This window comes from Coregonus clupeaformis, chromosome 12 (assembly GCF_020615455.1).
Source record: "Coregonus clupeaformis isolate EN_2021a chromosome 12, ASM2061545v1, whole genome shotgun sequence".
NCBI lineage: Eukaryota > Metazoa > Chordata > Actinopteri > Salmoniformes > Salmonidae > Coregonus > Coregonus clupeaformis.
This window is the reverse complement of record NC_059203.1, coordinates 57,371,476-57,390,718: the sequence shown is the minus strand read 5'-3', so window position 1 is coordinate 57,390,718 and position 19,243 is coordinate 57,371,476. Positions and strand designations below refer to the sequence as shown.

The 19,243-nt window shown below is 42.4% G+C and overlaps 1 protein-coding gene across 1 annotated transcript in view; it reads left to right on the top strand.

Moving 5' to 3' along the window:
* LOC121578298 (receptor-type tyrosine-protein phosphatase T-like) overlaps positions 1–19,243 on the top strand; it is a 510,655-nt gene that overhangs the window by 429,370 nt on the left and 62,042 nt on the right. The window contains exon 21 of the mRNA XM_045223992.1: positions 12,786–12,873. Within this exon, the coding sequence (XP_045079927.1) occupies positions 12,786–12,873 (88 nt within the window). The remainder of the gene's footprint in view (positions 1–12,785; positions 12,874–19,243) is intronic.

Below are 19,243 nucleotides of genomic sequence, written 5' to 3'. Positions count from 1 at the left end.
AGTCCTAAATATTTAAAGAACTTAAAGCATTGTACAAATCATTCACTAAACCCTAAACCTCAACTAAATCTTGTAATGAATAATATGGAAATTGAGCAAGTTGAGGAGACTAAACTGCTTGGAGTAACCCTGGATTGTAAACTGTCATGGTCAAAACATATTGATCCAACAGTAGCTAGGTTGGGGAGAAGTATGTCTACAATAAATCACTTCTCTGCATTCTTAACAGCACTATCAACAGGCCCTAGTTTTGTCGCACCTGGACTACTGTTCAGTCGTGTGGTCAGGTGCCACAAAGAGGGACTTAGGAAAATTGCAATTGGCTCAGAACAGGGCAGCACGGCTGACCCTTGGATGTACACAGAGAGATAACATTAATATATGCATGTCAATCTCTCCTGGCTCAAAGTGGAGGAGAGATTGACTTCATCACTACTTGTATTTGTGAGAGGTATTGACATGTTGGATGCACCAAGCTGTCTGTTTGAACTACTGGCACACAGCTCGGACACCCATGCATACCACACACGACATTTCACCAGAGGTCTCTTCATAGTCCCCAAGTCCAGAACAGACTATGTGAGGCGCACAGTACTACATAGAGCCATGACTACATGGAGCTCTATTCCACATCAAGTAACTCATGCCAGCAGTAAAATTAGATTTAAAAAACATATAAAAATACACCTTATGGAACAGCGGGGACTGTGAAGCAACACAAACATAAACACATGCATACAAACACAAGATAACATACGCACTAAACACACATGTACACATGGATTTTGTGTTATAGATATGTGGTAGTAGAGTAGAGGCCTGAGGGCACACACTTAATATGTTGTGAAATCTGTTATGAATGTATTGTAATGTTTGTAAAATGTATAAATGCCACCCCTCATCTCTGATTCTCCGCTGGGCGTGAAATATCAATTGCGCCTATAGGCTATTTAGTATGGTTTCAAACAAATCATCCATACCCTATAGGCTATAGGCTACAAAGTGCATGTTCGGAGAATCACAGACTAAAGATATACAGTGCCTTGCAAAAGTATTCACCCCCTTGGTGTTTTTCCTATTTTGTTGCATTACAACCTGTAATTTAAATGGATTTTTATTTGGATTTCATATAATAGACATACACAAAATAGTCAAAATTGGTCAAGTGAAATGAAAAAAATAACTTGTTTCAAGAAATTCTAAAAAATAAATAACGGAAAAGTGGTGCGTGCATATGTATTCACCCCCTTTGCTATGAAGCCCCTAAATAAGATCTGGTGCAACCAATTACCTTCAGAAGTCACATAATTAGTTCAATAAAGTCTACCTGTGTGCAATCAAAGTGTCGCATGATCTGTCACATGATCTCAGTATGTATACACCTGTTTTGAAAGGCCCCAGAGTCTGCAACACCACTAATCAAGGGGCACCACCAAGCAAGCGGCACCATGAAGACCAAGGAGCTCTCCAAACAGGTCAGGGACAAAGTTGTGGAGAAGTACAGATCAGGGTTGGGTTATAAGAATATGGCTCCACAACAACCCTGCCAAGAGCGGGCCGCCCACCAAAACTCACGGACCAGGCAAGGAGGGCATTAATCAGAGAGGCAACAAAGAGACCAAAGATAATCCTGAAGGAGCTGCAAAGCTTGGAGTATATGTCCATAGGACCACTTTAAGCCGTACACTCCACAGAGCTGGGCTTTACGGAAGAGTGGCCAGAATAAAGCCATTGCTTAAAGAAAAAAATAAGCAAACACGTTTGGTGTTCGCCAAAAGGCATGTGGGAGACTCCCCAAACATATGGAAGAAGGTACTCTGGTCAGATGAGACTAAAATTGAGCTTTTTGGCCATCAAGGAAAACGCTATGTCTGGCGCAAACCCAACACCTCTCATCACCCCGAGAACACCATCCCCACAGTGAAGCATGGTGGTGGCAGCATCATGCTGTGGGGATGTTTTTCATCGGCAAGGACTGGGAAACGGTCAGAATTAAAGGAATGATGGATGGCACTAAATACAGGGAAATTCTTGAGGGAAACCTGTTTCAGTCTTCCAGAGATTTGAGACTGGGACAGAGGTTCACCTTCCAGCAGGACAATGACCCTAAGCATACTGCTAAAGCACACTTGAGTGGTTTAAGGGGAAAGATTTAAATGTCTTGGCATAGCCTAGTCAAAGCCCAGACCTCAATCCATTTGAGAATCTGTGGTATGACTTAAAGATTACTGTACACCAGCGGAACCCATCCAATTTGAAGGAGCTGGAGCAGTTTTGCCTTGAAGAATGGGCAAAAATCAAATCCCAGTGGCTAGATGTGCCAAGCTTATAGAGACATACCCCAAGAGACTTGCAGCTGTAATTGCGGCAAAAGGTTGCTCTAAAAAGTATTGACTTTGGGGTGGTGAATAGTTATGCACGCTCAAGTTTTCTGTTTTTTTGTCTTATTTCTTGTTTGTTTCAAAATAACAAATATTTTGCATCTTCAAAGTGGTGGGCATGTTGTGTAAATCAAAAGATACAAACCCCCCCAAAATACATTTTAATTTAGGTTCTATGGCAACAAAATAGGACAAATGCCAAGGGGGGTGAATACTTTCACAAGACACTGTATTTCTAAAATAGCTGCCGGGATGGTGTAAATAAAACTTGGCTGCATTACACACCGCAATGGATATTCCAACCCTGAGCCCGGCCGGCTCTGCTCTTGCTGCTAAAACATTTTTGGGTGTGCTTCTTAACCAATGGCTGTGCGGTGTAGGGCTACGGTGGCGGTTCAGGAGGAGAGTCAAAGGTTTCTTCAGAATTTTCAGTTGTTTCTTAGACCAAATCTTGCGTGCGGACTAGCCTATAGCCATATATATATTCAGTTAGAGAAGGAGCGCGAAGATGAGAAGCTTGCTACCACTATACAGTGGGGGAAAAAAGTATTTAGTCAGCCACCAATTGTGCAAGTTCTCCCACTTAAAAAGATGAGAGGCCTGTAATTGTCATCATAGGTACACGTCAACTATGACAGACAAAATGAGAATTTTTTTTCCAGAAAATCACATTGTAGGATTTTTAATGAATTTATTTGCAAATTATGGTGGAAAATAAGTATTTGTTCAATAACAAAAGTTTCTCAATACTTTGTTATATACCCTTTGTTGGCAATGACACAGGTCAAACGTTTTCTGTAAGTCTTCACAAGGTTTTCACACACTGTTGCTGGTATTTTGGCCCATTCCTCCATGCAAATCTCCTCTAGAGCAGTGATGTTTTGGGGCTGTCGCTGGGCAACACTGACTTTCAACTCCCTCCAAAGATTTTCTATGGGGTTGAGATCTGGAGACTGGCTAGGCCACTCCAGGACCTTGAAATGCTTCTTACGAAGCCACTCCTTCGTTGCCCGGGCGTTTTGTTTGGGATCATTGTCATGCTGAAAGACCCAGCCACGTTTCATCTTCAATGCCCTTGCTGATGGAAGGAGGTTTACACTCAAAATCTCACGATACATGGCCCCATTCATTCTTTCCTTTACATGGATCAGTCGTCCTGGTCCCTTTGCAGAAAAACAGCTCCAAAGCATGATGTTTCCACCCCCATGCTTCACAGTATGTATGGTGGTCTTTGGATGCAACTCAGCATTCTTTGTCCTCCAAACACGACAAGTTGAGTTTTTACCAAAAAGTTCTATTTTGGTTTCATCTGACCATATGACATTCTCCCAATCCTCTTCTGGATCATCCAAATGCACTCTAGCAAACTTCAGACGGGCCTGGACCTGTACTGGCTAAAGCAGGGGGACACATATGGCACTGCAGGATTTGAGTCCCTGGCGGCGTAGTGTGTTACTGATGGTAGGCTTTGTTACTTTGGTCCCAGCTCTCTGCAGGTCATTCACTAGGTCCCCCCGTGTGGTTCTGGGATTTTTGCTCACCGTTCTTGTGATAATTTTGACCCCACGGGGTGAGATCTTGCGTGGAGCCCCAGATCGAGGGAGATTATCAGTGGTCTTGTATGTCTTCCATTTCCTAATAATTGCTCCCACAGTTGATTTCTTCAAACCAAGCTGCTTACCTATTGCAGATTCAGTCTTCCCAGCCTGGTGCAGGTCTACAATTTTGTTTCCGGTGTGCTTTGACAGCTCTTTGGTCTTGGCCATAGTGGAGTTTGGAGTGTGACTGTTTGAGGTTGTGGACAGGTGTATTTTATACTGATAACAAGTTCAAACAGGTGCCATTAATACAGGTAACGAGTGGAGGACAGAGGAGCCTCTTAAAGAAGAAGTTACAGGTCTGTGAGAGCCAGAAATCTTGCTTGTTTGTAGGTGACCAAATACTTATTTTCCACCATAATTTGCAAATAAATTCATTAAAAATCCTACAATGTGATCTTCTCAATTTGTCTGTCATAGTTGACGTGTACCTATGATGAAAATTACAGGCCTCTCTCATCTTTTTAAGTGGGAGAACTTGCACAATTGGTGGCTGACTAAATACTTTTTTTCCCCACTGTAATTGAATGTATTAAAAACAATATGTTTCTTGCCCATGATGTACAGTTGAAGTCGGAAGTTTACATACACCTTAGCCAAACACATTTAAACTCCGTTTTTCACAATCCCTGACATTTAATCCTAGTAAAAATTCCCTGTCTTAGGTCAGTTAGGATCACCACTTCATTTTAAGAATGTGAAATGACAGAATAATAGTAGAGAGAATTATTTATTTCAGCTTTTATTTCTTTCATCACATTCCCAGTGGGTCAGAAGTTTACATACACTCAATTAGTATTTGATAGCATTGCCTTGAAATTGTTTAACTTGGGTCAAACGTTTCGGGTAGCCTTCCACAAGCTTCCCACAATACGTTGGGTGAATTTTGGCCCATTGCTCCTGACAGAGCTGGTGTAACTGAGTCAGGTTTGTAGGCCTCCTAACTCGCACACACTTTTAAAGTTCTGCCCACAAATTTTCTATAGGATTGAGGTCAGGACTTTGTGATGGCCACTCCAATACCTTGACTTTGTTGTCCTTAAGCCATTTTGCCACAACTTTGCTTGGGGTCATTGTCCATTTGGAAGACCCATTTGCGACAAAGCTTTAACTTCCTGACTGTTGTCTTGAGATGTTGCTTCAATATATCCACATCATTTTCCTTCCTCATGATGCCATCTATTTTGTGAAGTGCACCAGTCCCTTTTGCAGCAAAGCACCCACAAAGCATGATGCTGCCACCCCTGTGCTTCATGGTTGGGATGGTGTTCTTCGGCTTGCAAGCCACCCCCTTTTTCCTCCAAACATAACGATGGTCATTATGGCCAAACAGTTCCATTTTTGTTTCATCAGACCAGAGGACATTTCTCCAAAAAGTACGATCTTTGTCCCCATGTGCAGATGCAAACCGTAGTCTGTCTTTTTTATGGTGGTTTTGGAGCAGTGGCTTCTTCCTTGCTGAGCGGCTTTTCAGGTTATGTCGATATAGGACTTGTTTTACTGTGGATATAGATACTTTTGTACCTGTTTCCTCCAGCATCTTTACAAGGTCCTTTGCTGTTGTTCTGGGATTGATTTGCACTTTTCGCACCAAAGTACGTTCATCTCTAGAAGACAGAACGCGTCTCCTTCCTGAGCGGTATGATGGCTGCGTGGTCCCATGGCGTTTATACTAGCATACTATTGTTTGTACAGATGAACGTGGTACCATCAGGCGTTTGGAAATTGCTCCCAAGGATGAACCAGACTTGTGGAGGTCTACAATATTTTTCTTGTCTTGGCTGATTTCTTTAGATTTTACCATGATGTCAAGCAAAGAGGCACTGAGTTTCAAGGTAGGCCTTGAAATACATCCACAGGTACACCTCCAATTGACTCAAATGATGTCAATTAGCCTATCAGAAGCTTCTAATGCCATGACATCATTTTCAGGAATTTTCCAAGCTGTTTAAAGGCACAGTCAACTTAGTGTATGTAAACTTCTGACCCACTGGAATTGTGATACAGTGAATTATAAGTAAAATAATCTGTCTGTAAACAATTGTTGGAAAAATTACTTGTGTCATGCACAAAATAGATGTCCTAACCGACTTGCCAAAACTATAGTTTATTAACAAGAAATTTGTGGAGTGGTTGAAAAACGAGTTTTAATGTCTCCATCCTAAGTGTATGTAAACTTCCGACTTCAACTGTATTTATCAGAGTTATTGACCTAACAATAAGCCAGATTCTAGTAATTTACATGGGCTGAATCTTGAAGCAGTAGCAGCGGTACAATCGATTGGAAATGGACAGCTCATGGTGCTGAAAGTAGGCAAATTCGAGTTGGCATAATTAATTTAAACCATCTTTACTAACAACAACAGGGCTTTGTGTTGGAGCCAATTTTTTCCTATTTAAGAAATAAGAGGTAGGCCTATCTATTTGACAGATGAAATTGTCGGTCAATTCCTCCACCCACCATGCACTCTTTTATATAGCCTACCTCCGTGTCAGTGAAGGGCTGTTCAGTTAAAACCAAGACTCAAATTAAGGGGTTATGTGAGGGTATGCCATATGCCTACCTTTTATTAAAGAAAATTGCAAAAAGTACAGGTCTACCCCTTGTTAGGTTAAGATTTTAAAGAAAATAAAACAGATCTTTGGTCCGCAATGGTTTATGCTAGAAACAAGCTGTAAAATACCCAGGAAAGACTTGACTCCGATTCATATGGGGATATCATTGTTTCGTTTCTTTGACATTCAGAGGTTGACTTTGCTTGGGAAGTATTCTAATTCTGTCACTATCAATTGATTAAGCTATTCACTTTCTGTACAATAGAAGATGTTTAAACCCAGACAGCTTTTAGGGAAACACTTGTGACCTTCTCTCGTTGGGTTAAGCCACGGAAGAACAGTAGCCAGCAGTTAAATCTTAAATATGTCTGCGTTGGTAGGCCTACTCTGTCTAGGGTGGAATGGTAGGCCTAACTTTTGAAAGTACCATGCTCAGATTCCTAATGAAGTCTCAGATTTAATTATTTGCAAACAGGGACAGTTTTGTTGCAAACAAGACACACTGATAAGATGAACACATAGGCTTATCTCTCTGTCCATTCTTAGCCTCTGATTTCGGTAATTTGTGTGGTATAACAAAAACATTCCGCTAATATGTAAAATTACAAAGAATAGCATGAAATGTTTATAAAAGGCAAAACATTTTCTCAGACCTGCAAACACGATGATAGATTCATGCAATGCTTTTACTATAATGGAGAACTTTCCACCCCTACTCTTGTCCATGGTTGTCTGCGAATCCATAACCTTTTGGCCCGCATTCCTGTGCGCTATCAAAATTCCTGTGTTGCCATGTAATGCTGACAGGACAAAGAACAATTTCTAGAACTGCTTTTCTAAGGTTCTGGTCTGTCCAAGAACTGAGGGTAAACGGTAGTCATGTTGTCTACTATCAACTTTGTTTTCATTATTATTTTGGGTAGACTGTAGGGGAGGTTCACTTGTTGTTTTTTTCAATCGTTCAGGGAGAGGTTAAATATATTTTTCTGAATGGAGGACCATCCATTTTCATTTGCTTGCTCAATGTTTCGTCTTTCTCATCAGCGCCATCTCGCACGCAATGGACTTTAGAGGCTGATTTGACACCATAAGAGAGGCCCCTGTAAATTTGGGTTTGCTTTGTTCCCGCTCTGTCCCCACTGTTCCTTTCAGTGGGTGCTTGCCGTCAGCCTGTCAACACACACAAACTAACTGCTTTAATCCATGCTGAGCCCAAGCACAGGAACCTATCTGATCAATTACATGGGAAATATGCCACATAGTGATTATGGGGCACACTGTTTTATCTTCCTCTACATCCTATTGGGTGTCATTTAATTGGGATCTCTTCCCCCCTTCTCTCATTTCCTCCCTTCTTTTTCCTCTCCCTCCCATTGTTCTCTCTTCCTCTCTTAGGCCTTATTGCGATCTACCCGTTAGTCAGACTTAGTGTGCGTCCCAAATGGCACCCTATTCACTATATAGTACACTACTTTTGACTATGGTCCATAAGGCTCTGGTCAAAAGTAGTGCACTATGTTGGGAATATGGTTCCATTTGGGATGCAGATTTAGATTACTAGACTTGCCATTGTAAAACCATAGAGTTCCTGTGTTAATAATGAGCATTGTCATGGTAAAGTCCAGGTTAAGCACGCATTCAAAATGCCACAAATCCATCTATTTTATTCATCTATTCATGCACAGTAATTATGCTGTCAGGTCGAAGGGAATGCCATAGCTCTATTTCAGTGCAAAGCTCTTTCTAAAGTCGCTTGATTAGAAGAGAAACCTCCAGAAATACACTAAATGGCCAAAATTATATGGACACCTTATCGTCAAACATCTCATTCCAAAATCATTGTCATTAATGTGGAGTTGGTCCCCCCTTTGCTGCTATAACAGCCTCCACTCTTCTGGGAAGGCTTTCCACTAGATGTTGGAACATTGCTGCGGGGACTTGTTTCCATTCAGCCACAAGAACATTAGTGAGGTCAAGCACTGATGTTGGGCGAATAGGCGGCGTTCCAATTCACCCAAAGGTGTTCGATGGAGTTAAGGTCAGGGCTCTGTGCAGGCCAGTCAAGTTTTTGGCAACGATCTCAACAAACTATTTCTTTATGGACCGCTTTGTGCACGGAGGCATTGTCATGCTGAAACAGGAAAGGGCCTTCCCCAAACTGTTGCCACAAAGTTGAAGCACAGAATCGTTTAGAATGTCATTGTATGCTGTAGCGTTAAGATTACCCTTCACTGGAACTAAGGGGCCTAGCCCGAACCATGAAAAACAGCCCCAGACCATTATTCCTCCTCCACCAAACTTTACAGTTGGTACTATGCATTCGGGCAGGTAGCGTTCTCCTGGTATCCGCCAAACCCAGGTTTGTCCATCGGACTGCCAGATGGTGAAGCGTGATTCATCACTCCATAAAGCGTTTCCAATGCTCCAGAGTGCAATGGTGGCGAGCTTTACACCACTCCAGCCGACGCTTGGCATTGCGCACAGTGATTTTCAGCTTGTGTGCGGCTGCTCGGCCATGGAAACACATTTCATGAAGCTCCCGACGAACAGTTATTGTGCTGACGTTGCTTCCAGAGGCAGTTTGGAACTCGGTAGTGAGTGTTGCAACCGAGGACTGACGATTTTTACACGCTACGCGCTTCAGCACTCGCCGGTCCCGTTTTTGAGCTTGTGTGGCCTACTATTTCGCGGCTGAGCCGTTGTTGTTCCTAGACATTTCCACCTCAGAATAACAGCACATACAGTTGACCGGGGCAGCTCTAGCAGGGTAGAAATTTGACGAACTGACTTGTTGGAAAGGTGGCATCCAATGACGGTGTCACGTTGAAAGTCACAAGAACTCTTCAGTACAGGCCATTCTACTGCCAATGTTTGTCTATGGAGATTGCATGGCGGTGTGCTCAATTGAATACACTTGTCAGCAACGGGTGTGGCTGAAATAGCCGATTACACTAATTTGAAGGGGTGTCTATATACTTTGGCCATGTCATAGGATGCTACCTTTCCAACAAGTCAGTTCGTCAATAGTCATCACTAGCACATTAGAGGCTGCTGCTGTCTATTGAAATCACTGGCCACTTTGAGAAATGGAAAACGAGTCACTAATTATAATAATAATGAATAATACAGAGGGTAGTGCGTACTACCAGGTGGAGTCAGAGGAAGGCCCTCAAAATTGTCAGACTCCAGCCACCCTAGTCATAGACTGTTCTCTCTGCTACCGCACGGCAAGCGGTACCGGAGCGCCAAGTCTAGGTCCAAAAGGCTTCTCAACAGCTTCTACCCCCAAGCCATAAGACTCCTGAACAGCTAATCATGGCTACTCGGACTATTTGCACCCCCACCCCATCTTTTTACGCTGCTGCTACTCTGTTAATTATTTATGCATAGTCACTTTAACTCTACCCACATGTACATATTACCTCAACTACCTCAACTAGCTTGTGCCCCCGTACATTGACTCTGCACCGGTACCCCCTGTAAATAGCCTCCATACTGTTATTTTATTTTACTTCTGCTCTTTTTTTCTCAACACTTTTTTGTTGTTGTTGTTTTATTTTACTTTTTTATTAAGAAATAAATGCATTGTTGGTTAAGGGCTGTAAGTAAGCATTTCACGGTAATGTCTACACCTGTTGTATTCGACGCATGTGGCAAATACAATTTGATTTGATTTGATTTGATATATTGCATTACTCATCTCATATGTATATACTATATTCTATAATATGCTACTGTATCTTAGTCCATGCCGTTCTGTCATTGCTTGTTCATATATGTATATATTCTGAAATTCCATTCCTTACTTAGATTTGTGTGTATTGGGTATATGTTGTGAAATTGTTAGATATTACTTGTTAGATATTACTGCACTGTCGGAGCTAGAAGCACAAGCATTTCACTACACCCGCAATAACATCTGTAAATACGTGTATGTGACAAATCAAATTTGATTTGATTAGTTTATATAGAGAAACAGAAAGCTCTGAGAATGTACCCATCAATCATCCTCAATGTGTCTTGCTGTACGGTATGTCTGTCAGTGCAGTCTCTGAGTGGTGTGGACCTGAGCCAGTGTTGGCGAGTAGCTCTATTTCACGCTCAATAAGAAGACATATGTGCCATGATGGAGTAGAAGCCTCAGGGTCTTTACTCTCACAGCTGCCAGCGTTATTACAGAGGGAAGAGAGAGAGCCATTTACGCCACGGCCAATCACGACAGAGATGGGCAACAGGATATTATAGTTCTAACAGGAAGTAAACGGAGGGAGTGGATTACAGACTTCCCTCTGAAAGCATTCACCTTTGACCTTAATAATATAGACAGTAAATCAATTTTTCAGTTGACTGGGCGATGAGGAATCAACGTCTGGAAAATGGGTCAAACGGTATGTTGTTGTCTACAAGTGAAAGCTGTGCAAGTGAAAGCTTGTTGTATTGTCAGCATAGCACAGATATCCTTTAATGGATGCTAAAGGACAATTCTGCATTAATTAGGTGGCGGTGACAGATTTGCCCCTGTGTTTTTTATACAGGAATGCAAAAATAGCACACAGTCCATTTGGCCTACCTTGAGCAGCCTGTTAACCACACAAACATTCTCTTCTTAGCCAATTTCAGCTGCCAAGCGTGCCACTTTACGTTCTCTGTAAAGTTGAGTTCATCCAGAGAAGGACATAACAACTCAATTTTTGTCACATTGCATGGGATATCATTAGGCCCTATAAAATCTGCGGAGAACGTGGACAGAATCACGGAATACAGAATTCAATAATATTCCAAATTGTATTGAACTTAGTAGAACATTAATTAATTTGCCCAACATTATCATGACATTAACAAAATACAGCAGTGATTCGTATTCTCCTTCAACTTAGTAGAACATTCATTAATTTGTCCAACCTTTATCATAAGACATTAACAAAATACAGCAGTGATTCGTATTCTCCTTCAACTTTCTGAAAAGGCAACAGCACAGGAAGAATCCTGTCTGTGTGTGCACGTTTGTCTACCACTTTGTGTAGCCATTAGCATTGATGCTAATGTAATGACAACCGTCTTCCGGTAGATAGAAAGGCTTTCCCAAAAACCTTCTCAGTTAAATGTTAACTACAAAGCAGCCTATGCCTACCTGCCAGAATGATATCATGATTATTTGCATCAATCCAGTGGCAATTTGTTTTGCAAACTTTGCAATCACATGAGCGCTACAGAAACATTGCTAACCAAACAACGATCCCTGGCTGGTGCGCACTTCAATTAAAGGGTAACTACATCCAAAAATCTAAATGTAAAAAATGTTGTTGAATCTTTTGATTTTGAGAGCGAAAACCTGAAAAAAAATGGGGAAAACGGGAACCTGGATAAACAGAATTTGGGGAAAAACTAAAGAAAAAAATATAATGTCAGCTCATGTATTTATTGGAGTGCTTCTGACAAACTGTATATTTGAATATTCAACCTCCTCAACGTCTCAGTCAGTCAGAAACATATACTTAAAGCATATTCTTTTGTTGAGCAGTATATCTGTCAAATGACACTAACAATCAAAACAAGTGTTTCAAAAGCGTCACAGTGTGCAAAGAGCAAGACAAACGAGCTGATGGCTGAGACAGGAAACGGAGGGCCGAGTACGTCCCATTCACATCGACGGGGGTGTAGTGGAGAGGGTCAAAAGCTTCAAGTTCCTCGGTGCCCATATCACTAAGGATCTATCATGGTACAAACACTAACACAGTCGTGAAGAGGGCCTCTTCCCCCTCAGGAAGCTGAAAAGATTTGGCCTGGGCCTTCAGATCCTCAAAAAGAAGTTATACAGCTGCACGATTGAAAGCATTTTGACTGTTTGCATCACCGCTTAGTATTGCAACTGCTTGGCATTCGACTGCAAGGCGCTACAGAGGGTAGTGCGGACGGCCCAGTACATCACTGGGGCCGAGCTCCCTGCCATCCAGGACCTCTATACCAGGCGGTGTCTGAGGAAGGCCCTAAATATTGTCAATGATTCCAGCCACCCCATAGAACATTAGAGATAGCAAACAGATCCTTTCAGGAAACAAACCTTTTGCTTACTGGTTCCTCCAATGTTAGCGGTTTTATACTATAGCATGGTTTTACTGTATATAATCAAGTAAGTTGTTATTTTGACAGCAAGGTTGTTATTTCCACTGTTTGCCTGCGTGTGTGTGTGCAGGTTTTTGTGCACACTCTGTCCTGCAGCAATGTTTGAGAGTGTGTGATGTGATTTCAGGGCCTGACGGAAGGACAGGCGGCCCCATGGGAGACCGCCAAGAAGGATGAGAACCGCAACAAGAACCGATACGGCAACATCATCGCTTGTGAGTACTGAAGTGACACAGATACTGAGCTAGACAAGCGTGTTTGGTGTATTTGCTCAAGCCTTTTCTGAGCTCAGGAGTCTCATGTTCTCATGGTAGACTTTTGGTCGACCTGAGTGCCAGCGTTTGACATCAGGTCCTGCTCACCAGACCGGAGGGTATGGGTGTTGAGGGCACCTCATAGGCACCAAAACCACACTCAGCAAAGTTGGCTACCTCACCCTCACCATTTATTGACACCATTGTCTCTCCCTCCCACCACGCACGCTACCTTGGCCTCATCCTGGACTCCACCCTATCCTTTGACCACCACATCCGACAGACTGTAAAATCTTCATTCTTCCACCTCCGCAATATTGCCAAAGTCAAGTCCTCCTTCTCCCATTCTGCCACTGAAACCTTCATCCACGCATTCATCACCTCACGTCTGGACAACTGCAACTAACTACTTTCCGGCATCAACGCAAGCCCCTCTATAAGCTCCCAACGACTTCTCACCCACACAAATCCTGGCATCATATCATCCCGTCCTCCGTGAACTCCACTGACTCCTTGCCTCCCAACGCATTAACTACAATATCCTCCTTCTGACCTACAAAGCCCTTCTCCACCTTCACCCTTACCTCTCCAACCTTCTTCTCCCCTACCAACCCACACGCTCACTCCATTCCACAACAGCACCTTGCCATTCCCAAGTCCAAGCTCCAGAGCTTCGGCGACAGGGCCTTCTCCAGGGTTACTCCAAGGCTCTGGAACTCCCTCCTACCAGCCATCCGTGAATCTGAGTCCATCACCATCATTCAGTCCCTCCTAAAGCCCCACCTCTTCACCTTGGCCAACCCCTAAGCCCCCTACTTTCTCCCACACACACACAAAGACACGCACAACACCTGCTCTCTCACTCATACACTGATATATCACACTCTTTTCCCTTCTTTAAAATAACTTTATTTGTATTGTGCTTTTCAATACAAATAACAAATAACAAACTGCTTCAACATAATAAAAAAAGATAGCTAATTAAAATCATACATTGAAATCATACATTAAAAGTGTCTTTATACTGTAAGTGTATCTTCAGCAGGCACATACTGTAAAAAAGAGACACTGATTCTGCAACCCTGATGTCCTCTGGCAGACTATTCTAAAGTCTAGTAGCAAATGACCAGTCTCCTTTCATCTAGACTTTGGAATAGTCAACAGTGCCCTGCCAGAGGATCTTAGGCTGCTCTTAGGAAGATAACATATCTAAGATATAGGATGGGGCTAAACCAAGCCTAGCCTTAAACGTGATTTAATCTATTCTAAAAGTGACTGGTAGCCAGTGCAGAGAAGCTAAAATAGGTGTGAAATGGTTACATTTCCTGCTGCCTGTTAAAAGCCAAACTGTAGACGATGGAGTGATTACTGACAGACAGGTATACAAAGAGTTACAGTAATCAAGGTGTGAGGAAATAAAAGCATGTATACGTTTCTCCAGATCAGTGACTGAGATAAAATACTTTACTTTAACTTTATTTCTTAGATGATAAAAGCAGGACTGGACAACATTTTTTACATGCAGCTCAAGGTTTAGGTCCTTGGTCGGTCCACAGACCGTAGGAAGGCCAAAATCTGTCACCATTGAGCTGCCCACAATGAAGATGGTCGTGATGGAATGTGATTGGGAAGGAAGAGGGGGAGCCGGATTGGACTGCCTCGGGCAGGGGGGATGGAGGCTTCGAGCCAGGCTAGCCTGACTCTCCGCACCAGCAGCAGCGGATGGCGTCGGAGGCCCCGGAGGCCCGGGAAGGTGGAGGATCGCCGAGACACTGTTGTCTTGAGTCAACGACCTGCTAAACAGTGTTAGCCTTGGGGGAATGGGGCCACTGGTCCGCCTCCAGTGGGTGAAATATGTTAGATAGCTAAATCAGATCATCCAGGATAGATGGAGGCCAGCCAGACTGCCTCCCTCCCGGTCTCCTACGCCTGGTCAATGTCCAGTCACCCAAGGGCAGCGGAGTTGAGCTTATCATCTGTTCGGTGGATTGGAACAGATCAACGCTACCTGACTCATCAGCACCTTGGCTGTAGGAGGCACTCAAGACAAATGCAATGTGTCTGGGTTGCCGCCAGGTCCTGCTTTTGCCACAGCTGAGATAGCAACCGAATAATCTCTTCCCAAAACTGCTTGATGGTGATGCATTTAGGCCAGACAAACCCATGTCCATTGATCAGTTCCACCTTTTCTTCCTCCTCTTATGTGGAGATCATGTCGCACCTATCGCATTTGTGTACTGTCATGGATAGAAGCACCTGAGGGCTGGCACTGCTAGCCTGCTCGATTAGCATGATGACTAGCAGCTAACTATTATCCAAGCTTTTTATTTTTAATTATTTTTATTATTGTTAATCCATCCATCCAGCCCCCCACTTTGGAGGACACATATCAGCCCATCCCACCTATCACCATAGACCATCCTCGTTTGGTTCCCTTGTGCCATACATTTTTCAATTGTGCTGTGATGTTTTACATACATTTTGAACCTTTCTAATCGCATAGTATCCACAGATTGTGAGCAAAGGATGAAAACCTTTCTTACAAATATTATTATTTTATTTATTGCTGACTATGGCTTTCCAAATTGCCCAACACTAATATTTGTAATATTTTTTTTATTTTTTTTTTACCATTTCTGAACCTGTGAACAGAAACAAGCTACACAGGGGCAATACCAGAATAAATGATCTAGTGATTCTGTCTCTAGTGATTAGCTAAGCTATTTTTTTATAATTTTTTTATTAACCCATGCACCACCCCTCTTCGGAGGACAAATATATTTATTTGTTTTCTGCTACATATACAGTTGAACTTGGAAGTTTACATACACCTTAGCCAAATACATTTAAACTCAGTTTTTCACAATTCCTGACATTTAATCCTATTAAATATTCCCTGTCTTAGGTCAGTTAGGTTCACCACTTTATTTTAAGAATGTGAAATGTCAGAATAATACTAGAAATAATGATTTATTTCAGCTTTTATTTCTTTCATTACATTCCCAGTGGGTCAGAAGTTTACATATACTCAATTAGCATTTGGTAGCATTGCCTTTAAATTGTTTAACTTGGGTCAAACGTTTCGGGAAGCCTTCCACAAGTTTCACACAATAAGTTGGGTGAATTTTGGCCCATTCCTCCTGACAGAACTGGTGTAACTGAGTCAGGTTTGTAGGCCTTCTAGCTCGCACACTCTTTATCAGTTCTGCCCACACATTTTCTATAGGCTTGAGGTCAGGGCTTTGTGATGGCCACCCCTTGACTTTGTTGTCCTTAAGCCATTTTGCCACATTTTAGTCATTTAGCAGACGCTCTTATCCAGAGCGACTTACAGTTATTGAGTGCATAAATGCTTTTTCTCCATAATTGTCCCCCGTGGGAATCAAACCCACAACCCTGGCGTTGCAAGCGCCATGCTCTACCAACTGAGCTACACGGGACAATGCCACAACTTTGGAAGTATGCTTGGGGTCATTGTCCATTTGGAAGACCCATTTGCGACCAAGCTTTAACTTCCTGACTGATGTCTTGAGATGTTGCTTCAATATATCCACATAATTTTCCTTCCTCATGATGCCATCTATTTTGTGAAGTGCACCAGTCCCTCCTGCAGCAAAGCACCCCCACAGCATGCTGCTGCCACCCCCCGTGCTTCACGGTTGGGATGGTGTTCTTCGGCTTGAAAAAATCCCCCTTTTTCCTCCAAACATAACGATGGTCATTATGGCCAAACAGTTCTATGTTTGTTTCATCAGACCAGAGGACATTTCTCCAAAAAGTATGATCTTTGTCCCCATGTGCAGTTGCAAACCGTAGTCTGTCTTTTTTTATGACGGTTTTGGAGCAGTGGCTTCTTCCATGCAGAGCGGCCTTTCAGGTTATGTCGATATAGGACTTGTTTTACTGTGAATATAGATACTTTTGTACCTGTTTCCTCCAGCATCTTCACAAGGTCCTTTACTGTTGTTCTGGGATTGATTTGCACTTTTCGCACCAAAGTACGTTAATCTCTAGGACACAGAACGTGTCTCCTTCCTGAGCGGTATGACGTCTGCGTGGTCCCATGGTGTTTATACTTGTGTACTATTGTTTGTACAGATGAACGTGGTACCTTCAGGCGTTTGGAAATTGCTCCCAACGATGAACCAGACTTGTGGAGGTCTACAATTATATTTCTGAGGTCTTGACTGATTTATTTAGATTTTCCCATGATATCAAGCAAAGAGGCACTGAGTTTGATGGTAGGCCTTGAAATACATCCACAGGTACACCTCCGATTGACTGAAATTATGTCAATTAGCCCATCAGAAGCTTCTAAAGCCATGACATCATTTTCTGGAATTTTCCAAGCTGTTTAAAGGCACAGTCAACTTAGTGTATGTAAACTTCTGACCCACTGGAATTGTGATACAGTGAATTATAAGTGAAATAATCTGTCTGTTAACAATTGTTGGAAAAATTACTTGTATCATGCACAAAGTAGATGCCCTAACCGACTTGCCAAAACTATAGTTTGTTAATAAGAAATTTGTGGAGTGGTTGAAAAACGTAAGTGTACAGTGGGGAAAAAAAGTATTTAGTCAGCCACCAATTGTGCAAGTTCTCCCACTTAAAAAGATGAGAGAGGCCTGTAATTTTCATCATAGGTACACGTCAACTATGCCAGACAAATTGAGGGAAAAAAATCCAGAAAATCACATTGTAGGATTTTTAATGAATTTATTTGTAAATTATGGTGGAAAATAAGTATTTGGTCACCTAAAAACAAGCAAGATTTCTGGCTCTCACAGACCTGTAACTTCTTCTTTAAGAGGCTCCTCTGTCCTCCACTCGTTACCTGTATTAATGACACCTGTTTGAACTTGTTATCAGTATAAAATACACCTGTCCACAACCTCAAACAGTCACACTCCAAACTCCACTATGGCCAAGACCAAAGAGCTGTCAAAGGACACCAGAAACAAAATTGTAGACCTGCACCAGGCTGGGAAGACTGAATCTGCAATAGGTAAGCAGCTTGGTTTGAAGAAATCAACTGTGGGAGCAATTATTAGGAAATGGAAGACATACAAGACCACTGATAATCTCCCTCGATCTGGGGCTCCACGCAAGATCTCACCCCGTGGGGTCAAAATGATCACAAGAACGGTGAGCAAAAATCCCAGAACCACACGGGGGGACCTAGTGAATGACCTGCAGAGAGCTGGGACCAAAGTAACAAAGCCTACCATCAGTAACACACTACGCCGCCAGGGACTCAAATCCTGCAGTGCAAGACGTGTCCCCCTGCTTAAGCCAGTACATGTCCAGGCCCGTCTGAAGTTTGCTAGAGTGCATTTGGATGATCCAGAAGAGGATTGGGAGAATGTCATATGGTCAGATGAAACCAAAATATAACTTTTTGGTAAAAACTCAACTCGTCGTGTTTGGAGGACAAAGAATGCTGAGTTGCATCCAAAGAACACCATACCTACTGTGAAGCATGGGGGTGGAAACATCATGCTTTGGGGCTGTTTTTCTGCAAAGGGACCAGGACGACTGATCCGTGTAAAGGAAAGAATGAATGGGGCCATGTATCGTGAGATTTTGAGTGAAAACCTCCTTCCATCAGCAAGGGCATTGAAGATGAAACGTGGCTGGGTCTTTCAGCATGACAATGATCCCAAACACACCGCCCGGGCAACGAAGGAGTGGCTTCGTAAGAAGCATTTCAAGGTCCTGGTGTGGCCTAGCCAGTCTCCACATCTCAACCCCATAGAAAATCTTTGGAGGGAGTTGAAAGTCCATGTTGCCCAGCGACAGCCCCAAAACATCACTGCTCTAGAGGAGATCTGCATGGAGGAATGGGCCAAAATACCAGCAACAGTGTGTGAAAACCTTGTGAAGACTTACAGAAAACGTTTGACCTGTGTCATTGCCAACAATGGGTATATAACAAAGTATTGAGAAACTTTTGTTATTGACCAAATACTTATTTTCCACCATAATTTGCAAATAAATTCATAAAAAATCCTACAATGTGATTTTCTGGATTTTTTTTTCTCAATTTGTCTGTCATAGTTGACGTGTACCTATGATGAAAATTACAGGCCTCTCTCATCTTTTTAAGTGGGAGAACTTGCACAATTGGTGGCTGACTAAATACTTTTTTTCCTCACTGTATGTACATTTTAATTAAATGTTTTACATTTTAGTAGACGCTCTTATCCAGAGCGACTTACAGTTAGTGAGTGCATATATTATTATACATATATTTATTTTTTTTCATTCTCGAATCGAACCCACAACCCTGGCGTTGCAAACGCCATGCTCTACCAACTGAGCTACATCC